Raw genomic sequence first — 23,771 nt, forward strand, 5'->3', positions numbered from 1 at the left:
TTCTTGCTTTAAATTATTTTTATAAACTTATGAAGTATAAAAAATTTTAATATTAGCCACCTTTCTCTTTTTAGCTCTTTTGTTATAAATTTGCTTACAGACATAAATACTATCAATTTCCCATATTTCCTTATTTCTAATTCTGTAGAACTCCATATTTGGATATTTTAGTCATCAGTATAAAATGTACTTGTTGTCTTTTCAGTTTGCCAGCAAGCCTTCCTGTGCACATTTTTGTACATGTATTACTATGCAGGAACCTGGGGTCAATGGAGGTTTATCCAAAACACCTAACAGAGCTCAGATAATAGTTCACAGATTTTTCACATTTAAGCAGTGAGGAGTTTTCGAAGTAATTAATGCTTAACCATGAATCACTGTCTCATCTCATAGACTTCACAGTATCTGGCAGCAGTTCCATAGATCTATAGGCTCAATGCTTCTATAAAAGTCACACAAAGCAAGACATGGTGGTGCATGCCTTTAATCCCAGCACTCAGGAGGTAGAGGTAGGAGAATTGCTGTGAATTGGAAGCTAGCCTGGAACTACAGAATGAGTTCCAGATCAGCCCAGGCTAGAGTGAGTCTGTACCTCAAAAAAAAAAAAAAAAAAAGAAAGAAAGAAAGAAAAAGAAAAGAAAAGAAAAGAAAAAAAAAGTCACACAACACAAGTAGTTAGGGAGATGATTCAATGGGTAAAGTGCTTGCCACATAAGCATGAAGACCTCACTTCAGATCCCTAGCACCCATGAAACTGTGTTGAGTGTCTTGATGCATGCCTGTTATCCCAGTACTAGAGAGAAAGATACAGGGATCTTTAAGGTTTCCTTGATAACTAGTCTAACTGAATAGTAGCCCTATTCCAATGAGAAACCTTGACTCAAAAATATAAAGTGGAAAGCAACTGAGGAAAACACCTGGCATGTAACTCTGGCTTTCAAACGCCCGTTCACATACTTACCCATATATACATGTACACATACATATAGGCACATATGCATGCATAACAAACACATAAACACATACAATGCAATAGAAAAGAAAATGTCACACAGGATCTCTATAATAGTCACCTAATGGCAGGATGGTTGTTGAGAGCCTGACACTTAAGGTTCCAGAGGATGCCTAGAGCAAAAAGAGGCCAACCTATAAGATTTGGGGGCATAATCAAGTAAAATTAGGCCTAATGCTAGAAGTAGTAGTGACTCTCCTGGTATGTCCTATCAGTTCTCTCAAATGTTAAAGACACTGCCATCTATTAAACTCATTGTCTTCTTTTTAAATATATTTTCTTCATGTATTTATTTATGAGAGGAAGAATGGGCATGCCAGGGCCTCTAGGCACTGAAAACAGATGCATGTTCCACCTGGTGCATCTGGTTTCGTGGGTACTCAGTCAAACCATGGTCCTTAGGCTTTTCAGGCAAGCGCCTTAACTGCTAAGTCATCCCTCCAGACCTCGTTGTCTTCTTCATTAGTTAATTCATCTAAAAGTAGGAATGCATTAAAGACTGAATACCAATTTTAAGTGAATAATAAAGAAGTGTGAAGACTTTGAGAATGTTAGCTAGACATCTACACCAAGATACTCTTAATTTAAAAAAAACACAGTCATTTTTACACAATTTTTTAAATTGAGTTTTAATGATTAAATTGCTCTTTGAAAGACTATTTTTCCAAGATAGAGTCTCACTCCAGTCCAGCGGGACCTGGAATTCACTCTGTAGTCTCAGGGTGGCCTTTAACTCATGATGATCCTCCTACCTCTGCCTCCCAAGTGCTGGGATTAAAGGCATGCATCACCATACCCGGCGATTAAATTGCTTTATAAAGTAACCTTTATGACTTGTACAGAATTTTTTTATAATCTCTTTCATTGAGAAGTTTGGAAACAAATGTTTAAAAACACACATATCAATTCCTCTTTTAAAAAAAATCCTTTTATTTATTTATTTGAGACAGAGAGAAAAAGGAAGATAGATGTGAGTGAGTATGGGCACACCAGAGCTTCCTGCCCCTGTAAATAAATTCCAGATGCATGCACCACTTTGTGCATCTGGCTTTATGTGGGTATGGGCCATCAGGCATTGCAAGCAAGTACCTTAAACTTCTGAGCTATCTGTCCAATCCTCTCAATTCCTCTTTCATCCTAAGGAAATAGTAAATGTTTATTTAAGAAAATTTAAGCAAAGTAGGTAGTCCTAGCATGACTATTTGTAATGAAGAATTAGACACACTGATCCTCATTAATATGCAAAATGATATATTAATTTATTTGTTGTAGATTTTCACAAGCTTCATAAGAATGTTCCATAGTATAAAAAATTGTGACATTATCATACTTAGAATATCATCTAAATATTCATGAGTTGAGCCATCTTGGAATATTTATGGCAGTACTGGAAAGGTCTTATGGAAAAGACTCAGATGTGACTCTGAGGGCTATTTCTTTTGTCCCTTTGAGTGTTGGTGGGAGCTGGCCACATGGTCAGAAATCATTTCTCAAGCTACATTATGGAGTAAAGGATAGTATTCTGGGGACTGGAACCTTGTCATCAAGCCCACAGGTGGAGCTGGAGGGAAGAGGGGAGTCAGAGAATCAGTGTAGAAGGATGTGCCCTGCCCATGCAGGCTGCAAGATGGGAGTCTGGAACTGTAGACGGCTCAAAAGAATGCAACTTGAAGTTGCTGAGCCTTGGGTACTAGCTGCTCATTGACTCCATCAGGAATCTCCAAGGAAGAAGAACTATTATTGAGAGCAGGTGAGTGCATACTGGAGAGAAAAGTGTCAAGGAACTCACACTTAAGAGAGCAGCATGCCTGAATCCACAGGGCAGACATAGGCTGGACACCCAGGGAAGAGCTGATGTTGCAGTTTGAATGTGAAGAATCTAGGAGGCCACCAGGAAGCTGAATGCCTTTTTCCTTAGGCACCTGAGTCTTTTTCTCTTAAAACCTTCAACTAATTGGATGAGGCTCACCCCTGATTTAGAAAGTCATCTGCTTTAATGTAAATAGGTTTACCAAGTTAAATACCGATCTCTGGGGCTGGGAAGATGGCTCAGGGATAAAGTGCTTGGGATACAAGTGCTGAGTATTTTAGCTCAGAGCTCCAGCACCAAAGTAAAAAGCCAAATGTTGTAGCACTAGTGCCTGCAATCCAAGTACACCTAGGACAGGAAATGCAATGGACAGGAGAATTTCTCAGGGGCTCATAGTGGTGAACAACGTTACCTGAGACCCTGTTTCAATGTAGAAGGCAAGAACCAACTCCTAAAATTGTCCCCTGACCTCCACGTGCAAGCGTGGCATGTGTATACCTGCACTCATGTTATGAACACTGAGCACACACATGCACACATACATACTCATCACTCACACACAAAAAAGAATAAAATGAGAAAACAAACAAATAATAAATTAGACATTACTTTCATCTAAAGACCATCGTAGCACCACCTACTGGGCTTGGTTGGATTGCATGCCTTATACTATGTATCCTAGCCAGATCAACCCAAACGTACTACATGCAACACTAGAAAACCAATGCAGGAAGGTACCAGAATTCTAACCACGGTTGTCTTTGAGTGGTAGATGTATTACTGAATTCTATTTCCTTTAAATTAAACTTTCTACCAAAAGCACATGTAAGTGTTAGTTATAAGGCACAGTGTTGAAAATTATTTTTACTATCTTCTGAGACCCCTAGTAACCTATAAATCTGTTTTCCAAACCATCACATTATTTTTTTTAATCCTATGTTATAAAGTTACCATCATAACAAATTTGGGGTCCTTGGATTTGTTATTCTTTTTAGCTATAAATAATGTTGTAATCTTAAGTATGTGTTTAAAAGCCACAGAAATGAGATTTATTTCCAGTGTTAGCGCCTCATTATTGTGTCTCTAAGGCCATCATGAAGATAAGAGCATGCTATGGACAGATATGAGTCCCAGAGAGAAATGTAGTCAGAGGGAAGGAGGAATCCTGGGGTATGGGTATTTTTAAATTTTTATTGTTATTATTATTTATTGACAACATATTTTGTTTGGCTATATCATGTGTTGATACCCTCTTTTCCCTCATCCCTGCCCCAATTTCATTGAGGTCGTTCCTCAGTGGGGTTGAAGGTATTCCCTATGGGGTTGTGGTTTATACATTGTGGGAGCATCAGTTAGTTATTTTGGAAAGAGGAAATGCCTCTGAGCATGATGTCTCAACCTGTGGCTCTTATAATCTTTCTGCCCCCTCTTCTACAAAATTCCCTGAGACAGGGAAAGTAATGATGGTACATTCACACAATGGTTTCTACTCAGGAGTAAAACTCACCCTCCATGGGTATAGGTATTTTTATTTAATTTTTTATTTTTATTTATTTATTTGAGAGCAACAAACACAGAGAGAAACAGGCAGAGAGAGAGAGAGAATAGGCACTCCAGGGCCTCCAGCCACTGCAAACGAACTTCAGACGCATGCGCCCCTTTGTGCATCTGGCTAACGTGGATCCTGGGGAATGGAGCCTTGAACCGGGGTCCTTAGGCTTCACAGGCAAGTGCTTAACCACTAAGCCATCTCTCTAGCCCAGGAATAGGTATTTTTACGTCAGCATCTCACTCTTGGTAGTAGGCTGTGCTGGCCTTCTAAGAATAACACAGAAAAGTGCCCACACTGAAGAGCCATCACTGTCTGGAGGCCAGGATCCAAAGTTGAAAGTGTGATCATGCTGTGCTGCCTCCCTAGGCTCTGGATCTGATCCCTTTCAGGTCCAGGACATGTGGCCACAGCACTCTAGTCTCTGTCTGTACCTCCCAAGACCTTCTGGAGTCTACCTCTTCTCTCCTCCCATATAGACACCATCACATGGACTACAGTGACTGGCAGCTGGACAAAAGAAAGGCACTATGTTTTCTTGGAACTTCCTGATATACAGTCCCCAACCTGAAGGGTTGCCCACTCTGAAGGAAGGACTTCCTCACTCAGTTAATCCTTCCTGGAAATGCCCTCACAGACCCACATAAGAGGTGCATCTCTCACTTGATTCCTAAACTGATCAAGTTGACAACAGAACTTAGCATCACATTGGTGGTGGGCACTCCTTAGTCCCCCTCTCATTAATCTTCTTGCCCTGTCCAATACCTACCTACCTGCCTGAATCTAGCCATGGCAGAGTTGTTGCTGTAGTCGTTGCCTTTATTGATCATTCTGAATGTCCTCCAGAACTTTCCTAAGTAGTGTAAAAGGACCAAGCAAAATATAAATGTTCTACTCTGAGGATAATCACGGGCTCAAACCAAGAGGACACAGATATGAAAATGTTTGTATCTTCTGTGCTTTGTGCCATGCCATTTCCCAGATGTCATGCTGAGAACAACAGCCTGTCTTAGGCTGGCCCCATAAGGTATGACACTTGAACCTGTCCTCAGAGAATTCAGTCTCTTCCTGCCTTCAGCTTCTTGCTTGACCTTCTTTAAACAAAGGCTAAATGTGCAGCTTGCAGGGAGGAGAGCTAGGCCAGGGTCCCCCCTCAGTCTCAGTCCCCTGTATGCTTCCTGCACTGACTCCTTCTGCACCCGGGATGACAGAGTGAAGAGAAAGAAGTTGTCTCCTCACTGAGTCAGGTAGAAGTGCTCTAAGCCCATTGCTCCTGCCTGCTTCTAGCAATGGTCACATGATTTCAGTGACCAGACTGAGAAGATGGTAGTCCTATAAGAATCTTTACTCTGGCACAGTGTTACATGGCCAAGAGAGCCCCCCCCCCCCCCGCCCTGACAGTTCCCATCTCAGGAGAGAGAAGGCGTAGTTATCTGCTACCACCCCATCATCTCCAAGATGGCTCCCCAGGGCTCTGGCTTCCATCTTAAAAGCCTTAGAGCTCTATGTGATATGCAGAGTCCAGCTGCCTGGGGAGGATGGAGATGGCTGGAACACATCCTACCTTCCCTGCTCAGCACAGAGTCTACGGCAGGAGTCCTAACACTTAGTTTCCCCTGGAAGAGAAAGAGTTGATGAACTGTCTCAACAATTAAGGTTCTCTAAGGCTAGTATCTATCTTCCACATTTGGAGCTGTGATGGGTTCAGCAACTTCTAGCCAGCTGGGTCAGAGTTGGTGAGAAGGGCCATTTGATGTCATGACTCTCATCCCCTATTCAGCAGAAAGCAAGCAGAGCCATAACAGCCTACCTCTATTTGGGAAGAGCAGGTTGTTGTCAAAGGCCTTCTGGATCTCTGGCCATGCCAAGTAACGGAGAAGGTCTTCTCACACACGGCCAGGATACAAGAGTAGCCTTCTATCTGTCATGCGCAGATTCCAACACAGAAGGTCAGGAAGGTGAAAGAGCCAAGGTTCCAAACATAGGAACTGAAAATTTCTCCAGAAACAAACTGCAACAAAATGGACTTACAAGATTTATTTGACAAAGGATCCAAAGTAATTGTTGTGAGAACACTTAACCACAATAGTTGAGGGAACAGTGAGTGAACAAAGTAAGAATTTGAACAGTGATCGAAAGTATTAAAAAAAACCAAACAGAAATGACAAACACAACTGAACTGAAAAAAAATATACATGGGTTCAACAGCAAACTAGATCAAGCATAAAAAGAATCACTGAACCCAAAGACAAAGTCATTGCAAATAATTTAGCCAGAGTAGCAAAAAAGGGTTTGGGAAAAATAAGAAAAGAGCAAGAAAACTTAAGGAACATATAGCAAAGCAGCCCATTCTACATATTATAGAAGTTCTAAGAAGAGGAAAGGACCAGATTTCTTATTCAAAAATATAAATAGGAGCTGGGTAGATTGCTCAGTGATTAGGGCACTTGTTTGCAAAGCCTGCTGGCCTGGGTTCAATTCTCCAGTACCCACTTAAAGCTAGGTTCACAATGTGACATATGCATCTGGAATCTGTATAGAGCAAAAGAATATGACACACCCATGTTCTCTCGTTTCTCTCACTCTCAAATAAATAAATAAAATATTAGATAAATAGGTATATGATAGATAAATTAAAAACTAAAGGAAGAACTGAACATCCAATTCAAAGAGGTCAGGATACCAAATAAGAGCCAAAGTATCACATACCTAATCACTATGATTAAATTGTCAGAAAGCAACAGCAAGCCAGGCGTAGTGGTAAACACCTTTAATACCAGCACTCGGGAGGCAAAGGTAGGAGGAGGACCACGAGTTTGAGTCTACCCTGGGACTACATAGTAATTCCAGGTCAACCTAGGCTAGAGCAAGACAACAACAAAGACAATAAGGAGAACTCTGAAAGGAACAAGGGAAGGACTTACTTCTCTTGACTCATTGTATAGAAGGAAATCTCTTCTCCCATAAGTCATTCACTGAGTTTTATTATTTTTTGACAGAAATCTTGCAGCCTGGAAGAGAATAGAATGGTGTATTGCAAGTGCCTAAAGAAAAGCATCAACAGAAAAATACTATACATGGCAAAGCTATCCTTTAAAAACAAGACAGAAAGATGTTCCCAGACACACAAAAGCTGAGGTGATTTATCCCTAGACCTGCTTTATAGGCACCACCAAGGGTAATTCTTCATGCAGAAATGATAAAACAGTAAATGAGAACAAGATAACAAGTAATTATGAAAAGGGTTGGGAAAAAAGTGCATGTATATAAATAAATACAGAATGCTGTGTTATTGTTCTAGCGCTGGGTAAAATACTTTTAATTCTACTACAAAAGGTTAAAGGCAAAAGTGTTAAAATTAACTATAACCAACAGGATATTTCAAACACATAGGGTTAGAGGTGTAGCTCAGGAGAAGAATACTTGTATAACCTGCTCAAGCCTCAACATTGTAATATAAATAAAATATGTGATGTAATTACATACAAATTGTGACAGGGGCAAGTGAGATGGAAAAGCAAAGTGCAATTTTCTATGTTGTTGGGCTTAAATTATCAGATTAAAAATCAAACATTTTAGGACATTTTATACAAGTCCCCAGGTTACCACACCACCAGAAATACCAATAGAAGTTATACCAAAGAAAGAGAAAAGAATTAAAACCTATTGGCCCAGAAAAATGTAAAGAGAAGAGAGGAAAAGACAGGCAAGAACTAAGAGACTAAAAACTAAGAGACTAAGAGAAAATGGTCAAGTGGCAATCGTAAGTCTTTCCCTAGCAATACTTACTTTAAAGGTAAATGGTTAAATCCCCCTACCCAGCCATGCAGAGTACTTGAGGATAGAAAAAGTATCGAGGGAAACCCAACTATGGATGGTGTATAAGAAATTTGCTTCAGGTATAAGACCATACAGCACATCGGCCAAGAATGCAAAACAATGCTGTATGCAAGTAAACACAGAGGAGAGCATGGGTGGCTCATGCTACTGTATTAGGGAAATGTGTTTTTTGCTTGTTTGCTTCTTATCACTTTAGGCTACTTTCTTGGATGTTGATGGTACTTCCTCCCAAGCCTTGTCAGTCATGTCTGTTGCTATGCCCTTATTCTTGAAACCAGGTGGGTCATACTGCCGACCTAAGTAAGCACTTTTCTGTTAAGTGGATGGGGGTGAAGAAATGAATATATTCCAATGGCTAACATTGTTCCTAACATATATTAGATGTTTGGTACATTTTGTTGATAAGATAATGTAACACAGGAAGCAAAGTACTGTTCTCTTAGAAAGCATCAGATAATGTAGACATTTCTAATTAATGGTATGCTGGGACTGATAGATGTCATTGAAGTTAAATATTTCTTTAAAATGATCCATTTCCACCTGGTCCTTTTATTATTTTTCATGTGTGTGGTGGGGGTGCTGTGTAATGTGATGCATTTGTGTGGTGTGTGCACATGTATGTATACCCATGTGGTGCCTATGCACTCACCTGCAGGGAGGTGTGCTCAACTGAAGTGGCTGAAGCAGAGCATTGAGCCACAATGAGCTTACTGCTTTTCTGTGGGCCCCAGAGTTCTCTGCTCTCTGCTGTCCTGCAGGACTAGGGTTATAGATACATGTGGTCATGCCCAGCTGTTGATGGGAGTCCTACGGATCAAACTCCAGGAGCCTCTCAGGCCTCCTCTCAATGTCCTCATGCTTATACAAGAAGTGCTGTTAACCACTAAGCCATCTCTCTAGTCCACAAGCTATTCTTTTTTTAAATTATTTTTTGGCTTTTCTAGATAGGGTCTCATTCTAGCCCAGGCTGACCTGGAATTCACTATGTAGTCTCAGGGTGGCCCCGAGCTCATTTACTATGTAGTCTCACGGTGACCATCCTCATACCTCTCCTGAGTGCTGGGAGTAAAGGGCCGGCCCTTCAGCTATTCTATAGGAGTTACATGTTATCAAAAATCTTTAGTTCTGAAAGTCCCACACAAAGCAGAAAATATACGGATGCCTTCATCCTAATGTTCAAGGCCAGATGCAGCTGGAAGTGTGGGCTCAATGAGATTCAAACAAAGCTTCCTGATCTAGACTCTTGGTTCTGCTCTTCTCTGTCTCTGTTTCATCAAGCCTGCCCTTCAGGATACGGTGGTGTGTGACCAACTGCTCCAGGTTTTCACTCTGAAAGCTCAAAATCTATCACACTTCTTCCCTGATAGAGTGTATTCATCCATTCCACAGCCACCTGTCCATCTCCTGTGTATCACTGTGTCCCAGGTGTTGGGAATAACTGTGTCACATATGGTATGGGATGCTCTCAATAATGTAATAAATAGAGAAGTCCCGTCCCTCAGGGTTCCTGTTTCTGACAGAGGGGGACAAGTTAAAAGCAATCAGCAGAGCTGGCTAGCCCACAAGGAATTCTCCTAGAGCAGTGGGTCTGGCCAGCCTGGGTGGGTGGATGTAGTGAAAGCCTAAAATCTGAGGTAGTGAGATCATGGTGAGCCTCACTACAAAGGTGCCCTTGAGTACAGGAAGCTAAGTCTATGGATATGTGCAGGAAGAGTTGCTACTGCAGGGAGCAGAAGACTAGGCAGGAAGAAGACATGATGCAGAAGACACAACAGTGACCTAGGTGCGGACAGTAGTGAGGTTGGTTTCAGACATAGCAGAATAGAGGTGGGAGGGCAGATTGTGTTGGGCCCTGTGATCATATTATTATATACCTGTGCTCATCTTCCTTGGAGAGACAGAAGGAGCCATGGATTGGAACCAAGATATGAAGTCATCTTGTCACTATTACAATAGGAACCCTGGAATTGGGGTGGAAATTATCTAGAAAAACTACAAGATCAGAGATTTTTTAAAAAGCCAGTTGTGGGGTCCACAATAAGACAGAGGCTAGTTGGGTGGGTGTGGTTCTTAGTCATGCAGAGGTAAGTGAGGTAGGTAGATGTGGGACTTGGCCCATGCAGAGGTTATTGGGGTGACTGTGGGTCTTAGTCAAGCATAGATCATTACATTGGGGAGTTTGGGCTGAGTATGTGGCTCAAATTCAGGTTGGTTCCAGGTAACAAGTTCCAAGGTCATTCACTGTAGATGAAATAAAGTTAAAAGGAATGTGGATATAGAGGAAGAGTGGATGCTCTGAGCATCAGGCCTGATATAAAAATTGAGCATAAGAAGTAACTTAAACATGCAGTGAGCTTGCTCTCATTTTCACTTGTAGCTCATAATCTGTAAATTGGGTGCTGATAAACAGTGTATACTGTCTGTGATTGTTTATTAGTGTCTGTGGTTTGTAGAGATGCTGGAGGCTGGGACCTCTTGCCTTTAAGAGTCCTTTGAACCTCATTTCCTTGCATGTCTGGTCAGATTTGCAGCACCCTTAAACCTGGCCTATGAAGCAACAGAGATTGATGGCCTCCAGGTGATAAACTGACGTTAGTATGAGAACTTGTCAATCATCCATCATTATGTCCCCATAGTATCATGAACACAGAGGCTGCCTGGCTCCCTGGGGTTCCTCACACAAATGGGCTGTGACTTAGTAGCTAAGCAATGCACATTTCCTGTCTCTGTGATATTTGCATGAGGAGGGAGCGGTGTGCTACTGGACTCCCCAAGAGTCTCCTGGAAGGAAGCTGCTGTTAAATATTTGACCACTTAATATTTGATGAAAGTTATTAAACTCAAGTCACCTCAGTGTGAAGTGCCTTCAGAGCCCCATCTTACCCCATGATAATTGCGAAGTCTGGTCTCCCCCACCTCATCAAGCATCTCAACACGTGCCTGCCCTGCAAGTGTCTGAGACAGAGCTGGGCCAGAGCAAGTGGGTGCCAAGGCTTAGGACAAGAACAGAAGCAGTGGTTTTTCTTCTTGTGGTAGAGGTTGTGGGCATTTTTCATACCACACCAGATATGAAACCTGCCTTTATCATCAGGGGAAGCAGGCATTGAGAATTATTATTTCCTAAAAATGCAAATAAAAATCTACCTCCAGGGGCTGAGGAGATGGCTCAGTAGTTGAAAACATTTGCCTGAAAATCCTGTCAGCCTGGGGTTCAATTCCTCAGCCACTCATGCCAAGCCAGACAGGTGCTCATTTATGGTGGCAAGAGACCCTGGTATGCCTACACATCCATGTGTAAATAAATAAATAAATCCACCTCCTGCTGGATGTGGTAGCACACACTTCTAGCCCCAGGACTCAAGAGGTGGAGGCAGGAGGACCAGGAGTTCAAGGCCATCTTTAGCTCCATAGAAAGTTCAAATACAACCTTGGCTATAAGAAACCTTATTTGAAAAACAAAAATCTACCTCTAAGCATCAGAAAATATGTTTCACACATGTGTTTACTGTCTTCCATAGATGAGATAGGTTAAAAAAAAAAGGTTAAAATTGCTAAACAATCCCTCAGTGGCTCCCAAGTCCCCTGTCCAAGTATCCAAGTAGAACATGTTCCTCAAATGTCATCTGATCTGTAGACCACCTACAATACCTTTGGGCCTGAAGAGATGGCTTAGTGCATAAAGTGCTTGCCACTCAAGCCTGAGTACCCAAGTTCATATTCTTGGGCCCCACATAAAAGCCAGAAGCTGTGCTCAGCTTCCAAAATCCCAACACAGTGACAGTGAGATGGGAGGTAGAGATGGGAGAATCTCCTAGAAGCCCATCTAAATGCAGTAATGAACAACGAGAATGAGAGATCCTATCTCAAACAAGGTGGAAGGCAAGGACTAATACCCAAAAGTTGTCTGACCTCCATGTGCAAGTCATGGCACATGGGTGCCCACACTCATACACATGAACATGCACATACATCATACACATACACACCAAAGAATAAAAGCAAACAATAAAATAAATAAGAACTTGGGGGCTCATCCATTCTTCCACTTCCAGTCACTGCAGACAAGACCATTGGCAAACAAGCAGTATCTGTATGGCAGGTCTGGAGAGAGTGACAGCCATGAAGCCCAGTGCTGCTGAAGAAAGGTTTGATATTCCCCATGCTGGTGTGGTGGACTGGGAGGCTTGATTCCCTCACCCCTGTCCTCAGAAGCCACAGTCCCAAAGCCAGGCAGAGCCCATCACCTTACAGTGTGCATGTTTCATGCCCTTTCTTGTTGAAAGGTGTCATTTTTACCTCAATCCACTGACTCTGGTCACTACATTCTAAGGATGTAGTCTTCATGGAACTATAGCTTCCAGTGAGTCAGAAACTCTCAAGACATGCCAAGATCCTCTGCCTCACTGGGGGGGCTTTCGCTCATTTCTGAGGGGAATGTGATCAGAACACTGTCCTGCAAACTCACTGGGGCCCTTCAGGGGATGTTCACTGATCCAAGAGAAGCAAGTAGTTTCTGTAGTCTCTGAGGATCTTTGCACTGCACAAGCAGTAGGGGAATCACAGAACCCTGAATGTGAGTTGGTCAGAGTTGGATGCTCTGCTGTAGGCACGTACCATCACCATGTTGCCTGGGGCGCCCCTCAGGGTGAACTTTTCATTTAGCAACTGAAGAATTTTATGCCCCAGTCACTTCAGTAGCCACTCCATCTGCAAACCTACTACCCAAGACATGACCTTTCCATTTAAGGGGAAAATAGAGCATGCAGCCATAGAGAAAGGGACAGCAGAGAGCTGAAGCCAGCAGTACTCAGCTCTGGGAACACCCTGCTTCCCTGTCTCAGTCCATCAAGTTATTAATTCACCATGAACTTGTGATTGCCCTCTGTAAATGTGTAAAATCATGACTTGGAATCAGGCAGTCTTCATGCCACAGTCTCAGCCTTCTTGTTGCCTCTTGGTGAAGCTGTTTTCTAACAGGCTAGGTCAGGTACAGCTTTCTCAGAGGTTATACTGCACGTCATAGGAGTGAATGGAGGAGTCTTACACCATATATAGATGATTCATCCAGTCCTTCCTCGCCAGTGCTGCAGGTGCCCATGAAAGACCATGAGCCTTCCAAATCTATGGTCATATGTTCTGCTTCAGCTCAAAAACACCATGAGGGTGATCATAGAGCTGCCATACTTGGATGTGGTTTGCCCCCTCTGAAGCTCATGTTGAGGAAGATTATCCCTTGTGGGATACTGAGGTGGAGCTACATGGGACACGCAGAGTTGATCCTGTGAATGGGCTCATCCATCCATGCAATTAATGGGTGAATATATTGGTTTACCTCAGGTGAGTCTGCTATACAAGCTAGTCCCAGGTCCAGCCATCACTGCTGACTCCCTTGTGTCAGTATGCAGACCTGCCTGGCAAATGCAGGTTAGGTGAATGATCTTCTGGATAAACATGTTATGGAAGAACGTTGCAGTCAGGTTCACATTGCTGGTAGAAATCACCCAACCAAGAGCAGCTTGTGGGAAAAAGAGGTTTATTTTGGCTTGTAGGCTTGAAGGGAAGCACCACGATGGCAGGGGGAAACGATGGCATGAGCAGAGGGTGGACATCACCCCCTGGACAACATACGGTGGACCACAGCAACAGGAGGGTGTGCCAAACACTGGCATGGGGAAACTAGCTATAACACCCATAAGCCCACCCCCAACAATACACTCCCTCCAGGAGGCATTAATTCCCAAATATCCATGAGCTGGGAACCTAGTATTCAGAACATTTACGTTTATGGGGAACACCTGAATCAAACCACCACAAAGAGTACTTCAGAAACAGAAACAAAAATATCCTCTCTACAGAGAACTTTTTGCTTTGGCCCTCCATGATCTGGGTCTCCATCATTCTGAATCCCTCTCTGTTATGTCAACTTTTCATTTATAGTTTTCTAATACTGGCCTTGTCTGTCATGCATCTTCCTGGAAGAATAAAATATAATGAAAGTTGTTCACAAGTTAAGTTTTATTTATTTATTTGCAAACAGAGATATAGAGAAAAGAGAGACAGAGAAATAAAGAAAGAGAGAAGGTCATGCTATGGCCTCAAGCCACTGCAAACAGACTCCAGATGCATGCACCACTTGCATGCATCTGGCTTTACGTGGGTACTGAGGAGTCAAGCCCAGGTCATTAGGCTTTGCAGGCAAGCACCTTAACTGCTGAGCTACCTCTACAGCCCAAGTTGAATTTTTAAAACATCTCCCAGAAAGGTTGACTGCCACCATATTAAATTGCTACCTTCTAGTCTAGTTAACCTCAGCAGACATTGACTGTGGGGCCAGCTTTTGTGATGTGACTTGAATGGTCTCAGAATCAGCAGTGTTTTTAGCAGAAATGGACCCACAGGAGCCTTTTAGCTGAGCCAACAGGCCTCAGGCAACACTGGTGGTAAAGCAATGCTTGTCACCAGCTATCTCCTTGAGTGTTTGTTGTCTAGGAAACCAGCCCATCATCACTCATGGTCCTCTAGGACCATGCTCTAGGGCTGTAGATGCAGGAGGGTAGCCTGAGGATGGACCTAAGAGTCTCCACAAGGATGGGAAGCCCCAACAGAAGACACTGGGGTGGGGAAGTGAGTTGGCTTGGATGGTTTACTGAATATGGCTCTGCCAGTGCATAATGCAGGACCTCACAGTGAGTGCTTCCTTTATCACCAGTCAGACAGGGACACTGAGGTCAGAGCCTGTGTTACAGCTGCTGGCCAAGGGAGTGATTCTGTTTATGTGTGAGCTGTCACTTCAAAGCTTGGTGGTAAGCACCTCCTACTAGGGAGAGCAAACCAAAGGGAGGGAAGAGATGAGAGGGAGGGAGGGAAGGTAGGCCCATATTAAAACAAGTCAGGAGATGGCTCACATATTAGAATTAGCAAAAATATTTTTTTAATTTTTTAATTTAGGGAGAGAGAGAATTGGTGCACCAGAGCCTTAGCCACTACAATCCCACTCTAGATGCTTGCACCACCTAGTGGGCATATGCAACCTTGTTCTTGCCTCACCTTTGTGTGTCTGGCTTACGTGAGATTTGGATGGTAGCACGTGGGTCCTTAGGCTTCACAGGCAAGCACCTTAATTGTTAAGCCATCTCTCCAGCTCCTAGCTAAAAATAATTTTAAAGCAGTCATTAGAAAGCCTTATGAATTACATAAAGACAGGCATTATACCATTGATGCACTTGATGGATACAATATTGTATATAATTAGTTCATTTTATTTTGCTTGGCATTTGTCAATCTGTAGGTTTCCTCTCTAGATTATTTTCTTTGCTGTGTAGCATTTTAACTTGATGTAACTTCAGCTGTCCAAATTTTATTTGTGTGTGTGTGTGTGTGTGTGTGTGTACTTTTGAAGTCATAACTAGTCACTTCCTGCACCCATGTCCTAAGGATCTTCTCTGTTTCCAGAGAACTAGGTCTTACTTGATGTCTTGTCAAATACCTAATTTTGAGTTAACTTTTGTGCACAAAGAGAGAGAGACAGGTAAAGATTGTGATGGTTAATGTTGATTGTCAACAAGATTAGATTAAGAAACATGTAGGGCAATAATGAGACACACCATTAGATTGGACTTGGAGAGTATTTTCAGAAAGAACTAGCAGAGATGGGAAAGATCTACCCACAGGACTCATGTGAAGTTTATGACTGATTTGTTAGAAGCAATGGCAGCCTGAGGGCAGAGGAGTCACACCCTTAATAATGAAGGAAATAATCCCCACCCAGAATGCTTCTTGCAAGAACAATTAGGACAAAAATGATGCTTTTTTCAGATAAATGAAGACAAAGGAATTTATTCTTCATTCAAATGCGCACATGTGCTACTGCTCTCCCAGTATGGACAGAGCAACTCTGGAGCCAGCTCTGAAGTGCCAGTGCTCTGTAGAACAGCCAGCATAGATGTCATAAGGCAAGGCTAAAATATTAAACCAACCCACAAGGAAGCAACTAGGACTGGAAGAACAAAAGTAGGAATGAGTGGGCTAGAGAGATGGCTTAGTGGTTAAGCGCTTGCCTGTGAAGCCTAACGACCCCGGTTCGAGTCTCAATTCTCCAGGTCCCACATTAGCCAGATGCACAAGGGGGCGCACGCGTCTAGAGTTCGTTTGCAGAGGCTGGAAGCCCTGGCACGCCCATTCTCTCTCTCTCCCTCTATCTGTCTTTCTCTCTGTGTCGCTCTCAAAAACAAAAAAATTTTAAAAAAAGATATTTTTTAAAAAAAGTAGGAATGAGATATACAAAATAAATAGCAAAATTCCAACTCCATCAAGTATAAAATAGGATAAATAAAAATGGGACTTGAGAGATACCTTAGTGGTTAAGGCACTTACCTATGAAGCCTACAGATGCAGGTTTGATTCCCCAGCACCCATGTAAGCCAGGTTCACAAGGTAGCATGTGTCTGAAGTTTGTTTGCAGTGGCTGGAGGTCCTGGTGCTCCCATTCTCTATCTACCAGTTTCTCTCTCTCTCTCTCTCTCTCTGAAATAAATTAATTAATTAAATATTTTTAAAAATAAATAAGTAAGCAAAAATTCTAGCCATTGAGGAAACCTAAATCCAAGTATATATGGTCTACCAGGGATAAACTTTAAATATAAAATCAGAGATGGGATAGAAGCAAGGGGGTAGAAAATGATCTATGACACAAGCCCAAAGAAAAGGTAAGCTGGTGCAACTGCATTAGTTCCAAGCATAGTCCATGTGAGGACAACGATCAACAACCAGAGGAATAATGAGGGAGATTTCATAGTTACACAGCAGCATACTTGTCAGAATATTCAACAACTGTAAATTAGCACACACCTACCATGTAGCATTTCTAGAAAACCTAGAGCTTAATACTGTCTCTCTAAACTCAGATGGAAAAAAGGACATCAACTCTCACTGTTTCTCTTCAGTATATAGGAGAGATCCTAGCCAAGTAATGTAGGTAAGCAAGAGAAGAGAAGGCACAGAGTTTTAATATGAAGAATTGTTATCCTCAGACCTTATGATTGCTGATGTAGAAAAGCTAAGGAAACTACAGAAGAACAAGTGCCAGAATGAGTAATGTCATTTATAAAGGCTAAAATGCAAGTGAAGTTCATGAAAATCAATTATATTTCTGTATACCAGCACTAAGCAATTGGAAAATGTCATTTTAAACATCTCAATAGCATTATAGAATCACTACCCTAGAACCACAGATATTGCTCTCATAATTATAGAACTCCAAAATAGATGTGTTGTGATGGGTTGAAAGCTGAGGCAGCCCCATAGTGCCAGACATTGTCACATATCCCTCAAAGACATCGTTCCCCCAGGGCAAGGCCTACTCAGACAGACAAAGCAGATCAGTGGAGTCCCTGACTGCAGGTGTGACTTCTCACCAATCTCAGCTGAGATGAAAAGAAAGCCCAAGGTAGGAAAGGAACTTGGAGAGTTCACTGTACAGTGGGTTTCATTGCAGAGCATGTAAAGAACCCCACAAACTCAGTGGATGACAAAAAGATCATATAAAAGGGGGTTAAAGGTTAAGGTAGCTCTTCATATAAAGTACACATGTAGCCAGTGAGCCTTGCCAGCCATCTAGATGTGAAAGTGAACAGGTTGACAAGACCACACTGGCTGAAGAACTGCTTAGGAGAGATGACTGACACTCCCCAGTGCTAAGGGAGACATATAAAGGAAGAGAAGGATGCCCTGCCAACTCCCTGAACCTACATTTGAGATCTTTACATTTCATTGTTCTCTGATTCTCTCAAGTATTATTTTTCAATTTTATTTTTGCAGATAGAGGCAGAGAGAATGGGCATGCCAGGGCCTCTAGCCACTACAAACAGACTCCAGACACATGTGCCACCTGGTATATCTGGCTTACCTGGGTACTGTGGAATCGAACCTGGGTCCTTAGACTTTGCTCAGTTATTATTTTTCTATCTCATGGATTTTTAAAGTAAAAAAAAATAATTTTCTGTTTGTTGATTTTGCCTACCTTTGATCTTTTCCAAAAAGGTATATAGTTGAGCTGTTGTGTTCAGGCCAGATTTCACCAAAGAGCAGAGTCCCATCAATATGATCAGCCTTGTCCCTTCGGCCCCCCTGGGGAGTTCTGAGACAGCAATCAACCTATAAAATGATCAGAGTGGTCAATGATTAGCCCATGTTTGGTCCTAGTACAGCCTCTTCCCTGACCAATCAAACATGATATCCTGCCTTATCATGAGTCTGACCTACTCTAGCCATTTACATGCTAGTCACATCATGGGAACATGCTACACTCCCTTCTTGTGAGGGATGCTCAGAGAGGTGGCATGGACAGCCCAGCGGCACCCTGGTATGTGCACAGCACCTTTGTGCTCCAGCATCAGGCCCATGCCCTACACACACACTCCATGCCTCCAGGGAGTTTACACCTCAGGAATATGAGGCATATTCGTTCCTTGGCGGAGTACGTGTTGGCCCCAGGTATAGCATGACCTTTTAGGAGGGAAAAAGATCCTGCACCACCTTCTCTAACTATCTTCTGGTAGCCTCCTGTTATCATTGTCCAAAAGAGATGCTCACATTGTATCATCCCCCAGAAAACTCACCCTTCTCAGTGGGCCCTTGCCTGTCTTCTCCCTGACAAAGTGAACAAATTGTCCAAAACAATTACCCATGGGTCTGTTTTCCCACCTTACTGCCATCTGGTTTGAGCCTGAAGCCATTATAACCATTTCAAAGTGTCTAATGACAACATTGGTCCCCATAATAGTTTTCTTGGTCCCATTCCACTTGACTTATTCAATTGCCTGATACCTTTTCAACAACTCCAGTTCCTTGTAGCTCTACTTCTGAAGCCTCCATAGAAGGCTCCAGGAAGATTGGAGTATACCTAGCAAGGTTACAATAGCTACTGTGCCCTATCACTACCAGCTGATACGATTGATCAAATATATCTCCATAGAGACGTCCTTAGCACAGTGTCCTCTGCAGGAGCTAGACTACCTCCCCCCTCCTTCACCAGGCCCAGTATAGCCAGGTAACAAAAGCATGGCACAGACAGCCTGGGCACCTGAGTGCTCCCTCGGGGGTGGAAATGCATACATGTGTGCCATGGATTGCAGGTCTGTACCCAAAATTCACAAGCTGAACTCTTACCCTAGGGTGCAGCCCTGGTAACCAGAATCTTGGAGAAGAGCCATGGCTGTCATGGAGGAGGGTGCACTTTGAAGAAGGAGAATGTCACTCACAAGTCACCGAGCTTGTGGACTTGGGCACTGCCAGCCACAGGAAGGTGGCAAAACTGTGCAGTGTCTTTCCTGCACCCCATGATGGAAGTTCTCCCTGTGAGGGTGCCTCTGAGGTGTCACCCACAGTTAGAAGTGGAGTGGTGGGCAAGCTGCCGTCGCTTTGGCCCAAGCACAGGAGTCCTGTGATAAGACACTATGGCCTGAGGCAGGGGGGTTGATGACAAATTCTGTGAAACATGTATTGAAAGACAGAACAACGTTCATTTGGGTCACGAATACCACACCTACCCACCCATCTGAGGTCTTTCTAAAGTGTCCCATTTAAGGCACTGGAAGAAGCTTGGTTTTTATTTTGTTGTTTGTTTTTGTTGTTTGTTAAGTGAATGCTATTCCTGTCCAATCCCCTCTATGAGTGTGAAAGTTGTCCTCTATGTTTGGAGTGAATCCATTTAGCATGAAAAGTCTGTTTTCTTATTTTTCTCTTATACAACCTGTGTAGAATTCTTGCTTGTTTTTAAGGTAACAGACGAAAAGGCTGTTTTATTTTGTCGATATTCCTAGTATATCTATATGAGTCCAAATAGTTCACTCAGAGCCTTGCTCGGGCATATATTTTATTGTGTAAATTTGTTTTTATAGGAATCCGGAGTCCCAGGTGAGGTTTGTGAGTGTGGAACTCTGGACAATTTGCAGGTAGAGAGAATACCGGGAAGCCCATTATGCTCTTTCGTATGATTACGTTTTCACTCTTAGAGCTTTCCAAAATTGACTTCCTGTCTTACTTATGTGTAGATGATTATCTAATATGAGCAACATTCAAAAGGCAAAAACTAGAGCAAAAATATTTTTTGTGTTTTTCTAGAAAATGGCTGCTGTTCAATTATATAAAGAAGTACCTTCCAGGTCTTATGAACTGGGAGGGCAAAGTATGACTTACCACTTTGTAAATGAGGCCAAGGGGAGGAAAGGCCACTCTAAAATGGCATGTCATTTTCAAGAGTGACCCCTCAGGGAGAAGGGTATGTCCTGGAGGGAATGGCATAGGCCTAGCCACCAGGTACACTCATTTGTGTAAGCCTGACCCTCATTGCACCTTCCCACTCTTAGCTCAGTTCCTAGATATGTGATTTTTGTCTTTGTTTGCCTATCTGTTTGCCTGTTTTTTGAGACAAGATGTTGCTATGAAGCCTAGGCTGGACCCAAATTCCCAGTTACCCTCCATCTTCAGCCTCCCGAGTGCTGAAATTACAAGCATGTGCCACCATGCCTGGCTCCTATATCTATGATGTATGAGGCTAGCTGGACACAATGTTATAAAAATGTTAAGCCATTAAAATAACTTTTAAATCTCAAGCCAAGTAAGGCTAAAAGGTTTTTCAGTATTTGTTTTCTTTGGATTCCACATTCATACATTCAACCAACCACAGATGGGAAGTACTTAAAAAGAACATTGCAGAAAGCTTCAAAGGCAGAACTGGAATTTGCCATGCACTGAGCACGGGAAATTCATGAAAGTGAAGTGAACGGTAGACATGCCCTGCTGTGATATCCTGACACTCCAGCATGCCCTATGAACCCTGCCCCTGTTCTGATCCTACACACACTTCCGCCATTGTTTCCTAGAAAACATAGTGTGACAAGTCCGTAGCCTTTACACTATGTGATGGATGTGGAGATGCTATATGCAAATACCAAGACACTTTATATAAGGAACTTGAGCATCTATCAATTTTGGTGTCCTGGAGTCCTGGAACCAATGCCCTGCAAACACCAAGGGATGACTAGATGTGGAAACAGGATGGAATCTTTTCAGGTTCTTATTCAGCAGCTGTGAATTAGCTGGGTCTGTGTTCTTAATGGAAAACATTAAGTATTAGTATTCCCAGTAGCAACATTTCTTTAGGTGCATACCCAACATTGGGGAAATTTAGAATGTTTATTTGAAACACAGAATTACAGCATAACCTGGATGCCTGTGGGAGTACAAGTCCCCTGCCACCAGCAGGGTCCTGACTCTGGTGTGAGTTTATCTTTCCCTCAGGGCACTAGCTAGAATCAATGAGGCAAATTTAAGCCGAGAACATTGTGATGAATGGGGGTGTTAGTCAGGAGGAGTGTGGTGTTATTCAGAAGGAGGAGCAATAAGAAAAATAGAGGACCACCTGGTAGATGTGCAAGTATCGGAGAGGGAAGGAGCATGAGGAAGGTACACAGTGAATCCGAAGTAGGTCATGTTCCTTCTTTAAAAGTAAAAACTACTTTAAACAAAAATAATTACTTAAATCTATAATTTAGTATACTTTGCTTACTTTGTTTCATAAGAAAGTAATTTTTCTATAATGCTCCATTTTTAAAGAAGGAAGCAGGGCTGGAGAGATGGCTCAGCAGTTAGGCTGCGTGCAAAGCCTAAGGACCCAGGTGGGTTTGATTCCCAAGTACCCACTTAAAGCCAGATGCACAAGGTGGCGGCACATGTGCCTGCAGTTTGTTTGCAGTGGCTAGAGGACCTGGTACACTCATGCTCCACCCCCACCACACCGCCCCCCACCCCTCGCTTCCTCTCCATTCTCCCTCCGTCTTTTAAAAACAGGAAAGCAAATTAGAAAAATAAATAAATCAATGAAGAGGTCACAGTCCATCCACATTATTGCCCAGGAAAGAACTCACATTGGCACATCTAGTGTCTGCACATATTTCAAAATATGGACTGATCCATGAAAGCTAATGTTCTATCACCCCCTCCCCCCCAAAAAAAAACGCCAAATGAAAAATGACTGATGATTTCTTCCCACCCAAAGACAGTTAGTTTGCTTATACCAAAAAGATGAATTTTTATGGCGTGGTGGAAAGATTGCCAAAATACTTGAAAGGAAAAGTGTCCAGTTTGCCAGAAACTTAAGTTAAATTGGGCCTTCTAGCTGGGAAGTGTCCTCAAGGTTTCTTCATGTTTTTAGTGTTTTACAAAATAGCAAGATAAAAACTGGAGAATGTTGGGTTTTAAGAAAGTCTGGAAGAAAATGGTTATGGTGATAGCACAAAGAACTGGACTCCCCACTCTTATCATTTTGCCTATATTGCATAATCTGTTCACCTTAAAATTAAAGTGACGCTTTTATTTTTTCCAAGTATGTAAAGTTGCCAAGGAGCAGGCATGAATTTTATGAGGCTGTGGGAGGATCTGGCTTGAATCTGGGTTGAGTTCGCTCTTATGCTGTGTGAATTATAAAGGCTTCACCACTTGCTTTTATAATGGGAAAGGAGCCTCATCTCACTACCTGGCCATAAAAAGTCAGATTTCAAAACAATTTGCTAAATCACCTCCTCTGTTATTTTGGATGGAAGTCATATTTGCAAATGCAAAACCCAGATTATTTGCATGAGGCAAAGCTATCCCCCAGAAGGCAGCTATTCAGCTGTAAATTTCACACCAGCCTCTGCGTGGGGTTGAGTTATGCAGATCTATCTCATCCCACCCTTCTTGGATGCTCACAGACCACCTTTCTCCTCTCTCTTGCTTTGTAGCCAGAGCTACCTGCAAGCTGCCAGTGAGGTGCCTGTCGGTCACAGCCTGGACCCGTCGGCCAACTACAACTCCCCGAAGTTCCGGTCCAGGAACCAGAGCTACATGCGGGCTGTGAGCACCCTGAGCCAGGCCAGCTGTGTGAGCCAGGTGACTCTTCTGTGCTTTTTCCGTATGGGGTGCATTTTCCAGAGCTGTTCTGGAGCAGGGAGGCTCCCATGGGGATGGGGGGGGGAGGGAGGCTTGCCAGGCATCCCTGATTAGCATCTCTCCTATAGGGAGTATGCAGGTCCTACTGACATGAGCCTTGAGAGCCCATGAGCGTATTACCAGATTCCTTTTTATATGCATATTTAGGCTTGTATTGATTTCCTCTGCATAAGCACTGACTGATGGACCATGTTCCTAGTCTCTCTTGATTTATTCTCTTTTCCCAACAAATGACTTTGGTGGCTTCTGCCAGATTCTCCAAACTAGAACCAGAAGGTCCTGTGATTGCTGTGGGCTGGAGGTGGGGCATAGTGATTAGTACATACCTGGCCCTCACAGGCAAAGCCCTGGTTCCGTTCCCAGCACCACAAACAGGAGAGCTGGCAACATCAGCTGAGTACCATCAGAAACTTGCTCACAGGGCACAGCTCCTTTCTCCCTAGGAACTGATCAAAGCCTGCATACGGAGCATCTACTGTGGGGGCCACATACCTTGCAGTGTGCAGCAATAACTAACTGAAATTCTAAATGTTAAACACACTGTTTACTAGTGATGTGTTAAACAGCTTATA

At 42.8% G+C, this 23,771-nt stretch overlaps 1 protein-coding gene across 4 annotated transcripts in view; it reads left to right on the forward strand.

Annotated features, from left to right (window-relative positions):
• The window catches only part of Dlgap2 (DLG associated protein 2), an 802,536-nt gene that overhangs the window by 714,331 nt on the left and 64,434 nt on the right, over positions 1–23,771 (forward strand). For all 4 annotated transcript variants that reach the window (XM_045131440.1, XM_045131441.1, XM_045131442.1 and 1 more), the window contains one exon: positions 22,992–23,139. In XM_045131440.1, coding sequence (XP_044987375.1) covers positions 22,992–23,139 — 148 coding nt within the window. The remainder of the gene's footprint in view (positions 1–22,991; positions 23,140–23,771) is intronic.

The sequence above is a fragment of the Jaculus jaculus genome, chromosome 12 (genome assembly GCF_020740685.1).
Source record: "Jaculus jaculus isolate mJacJac1 chromosome 12, mJacJac1.mat.Y.cur, whole genome shotgun sequence".
NCBI classification, from domain to species: domain Eukaryota; kingdom Metazoa; phylum Chordata; class Mammalia; order Rodentia; family Dipodidae; genus Jaculus; species Jaculus jaculus.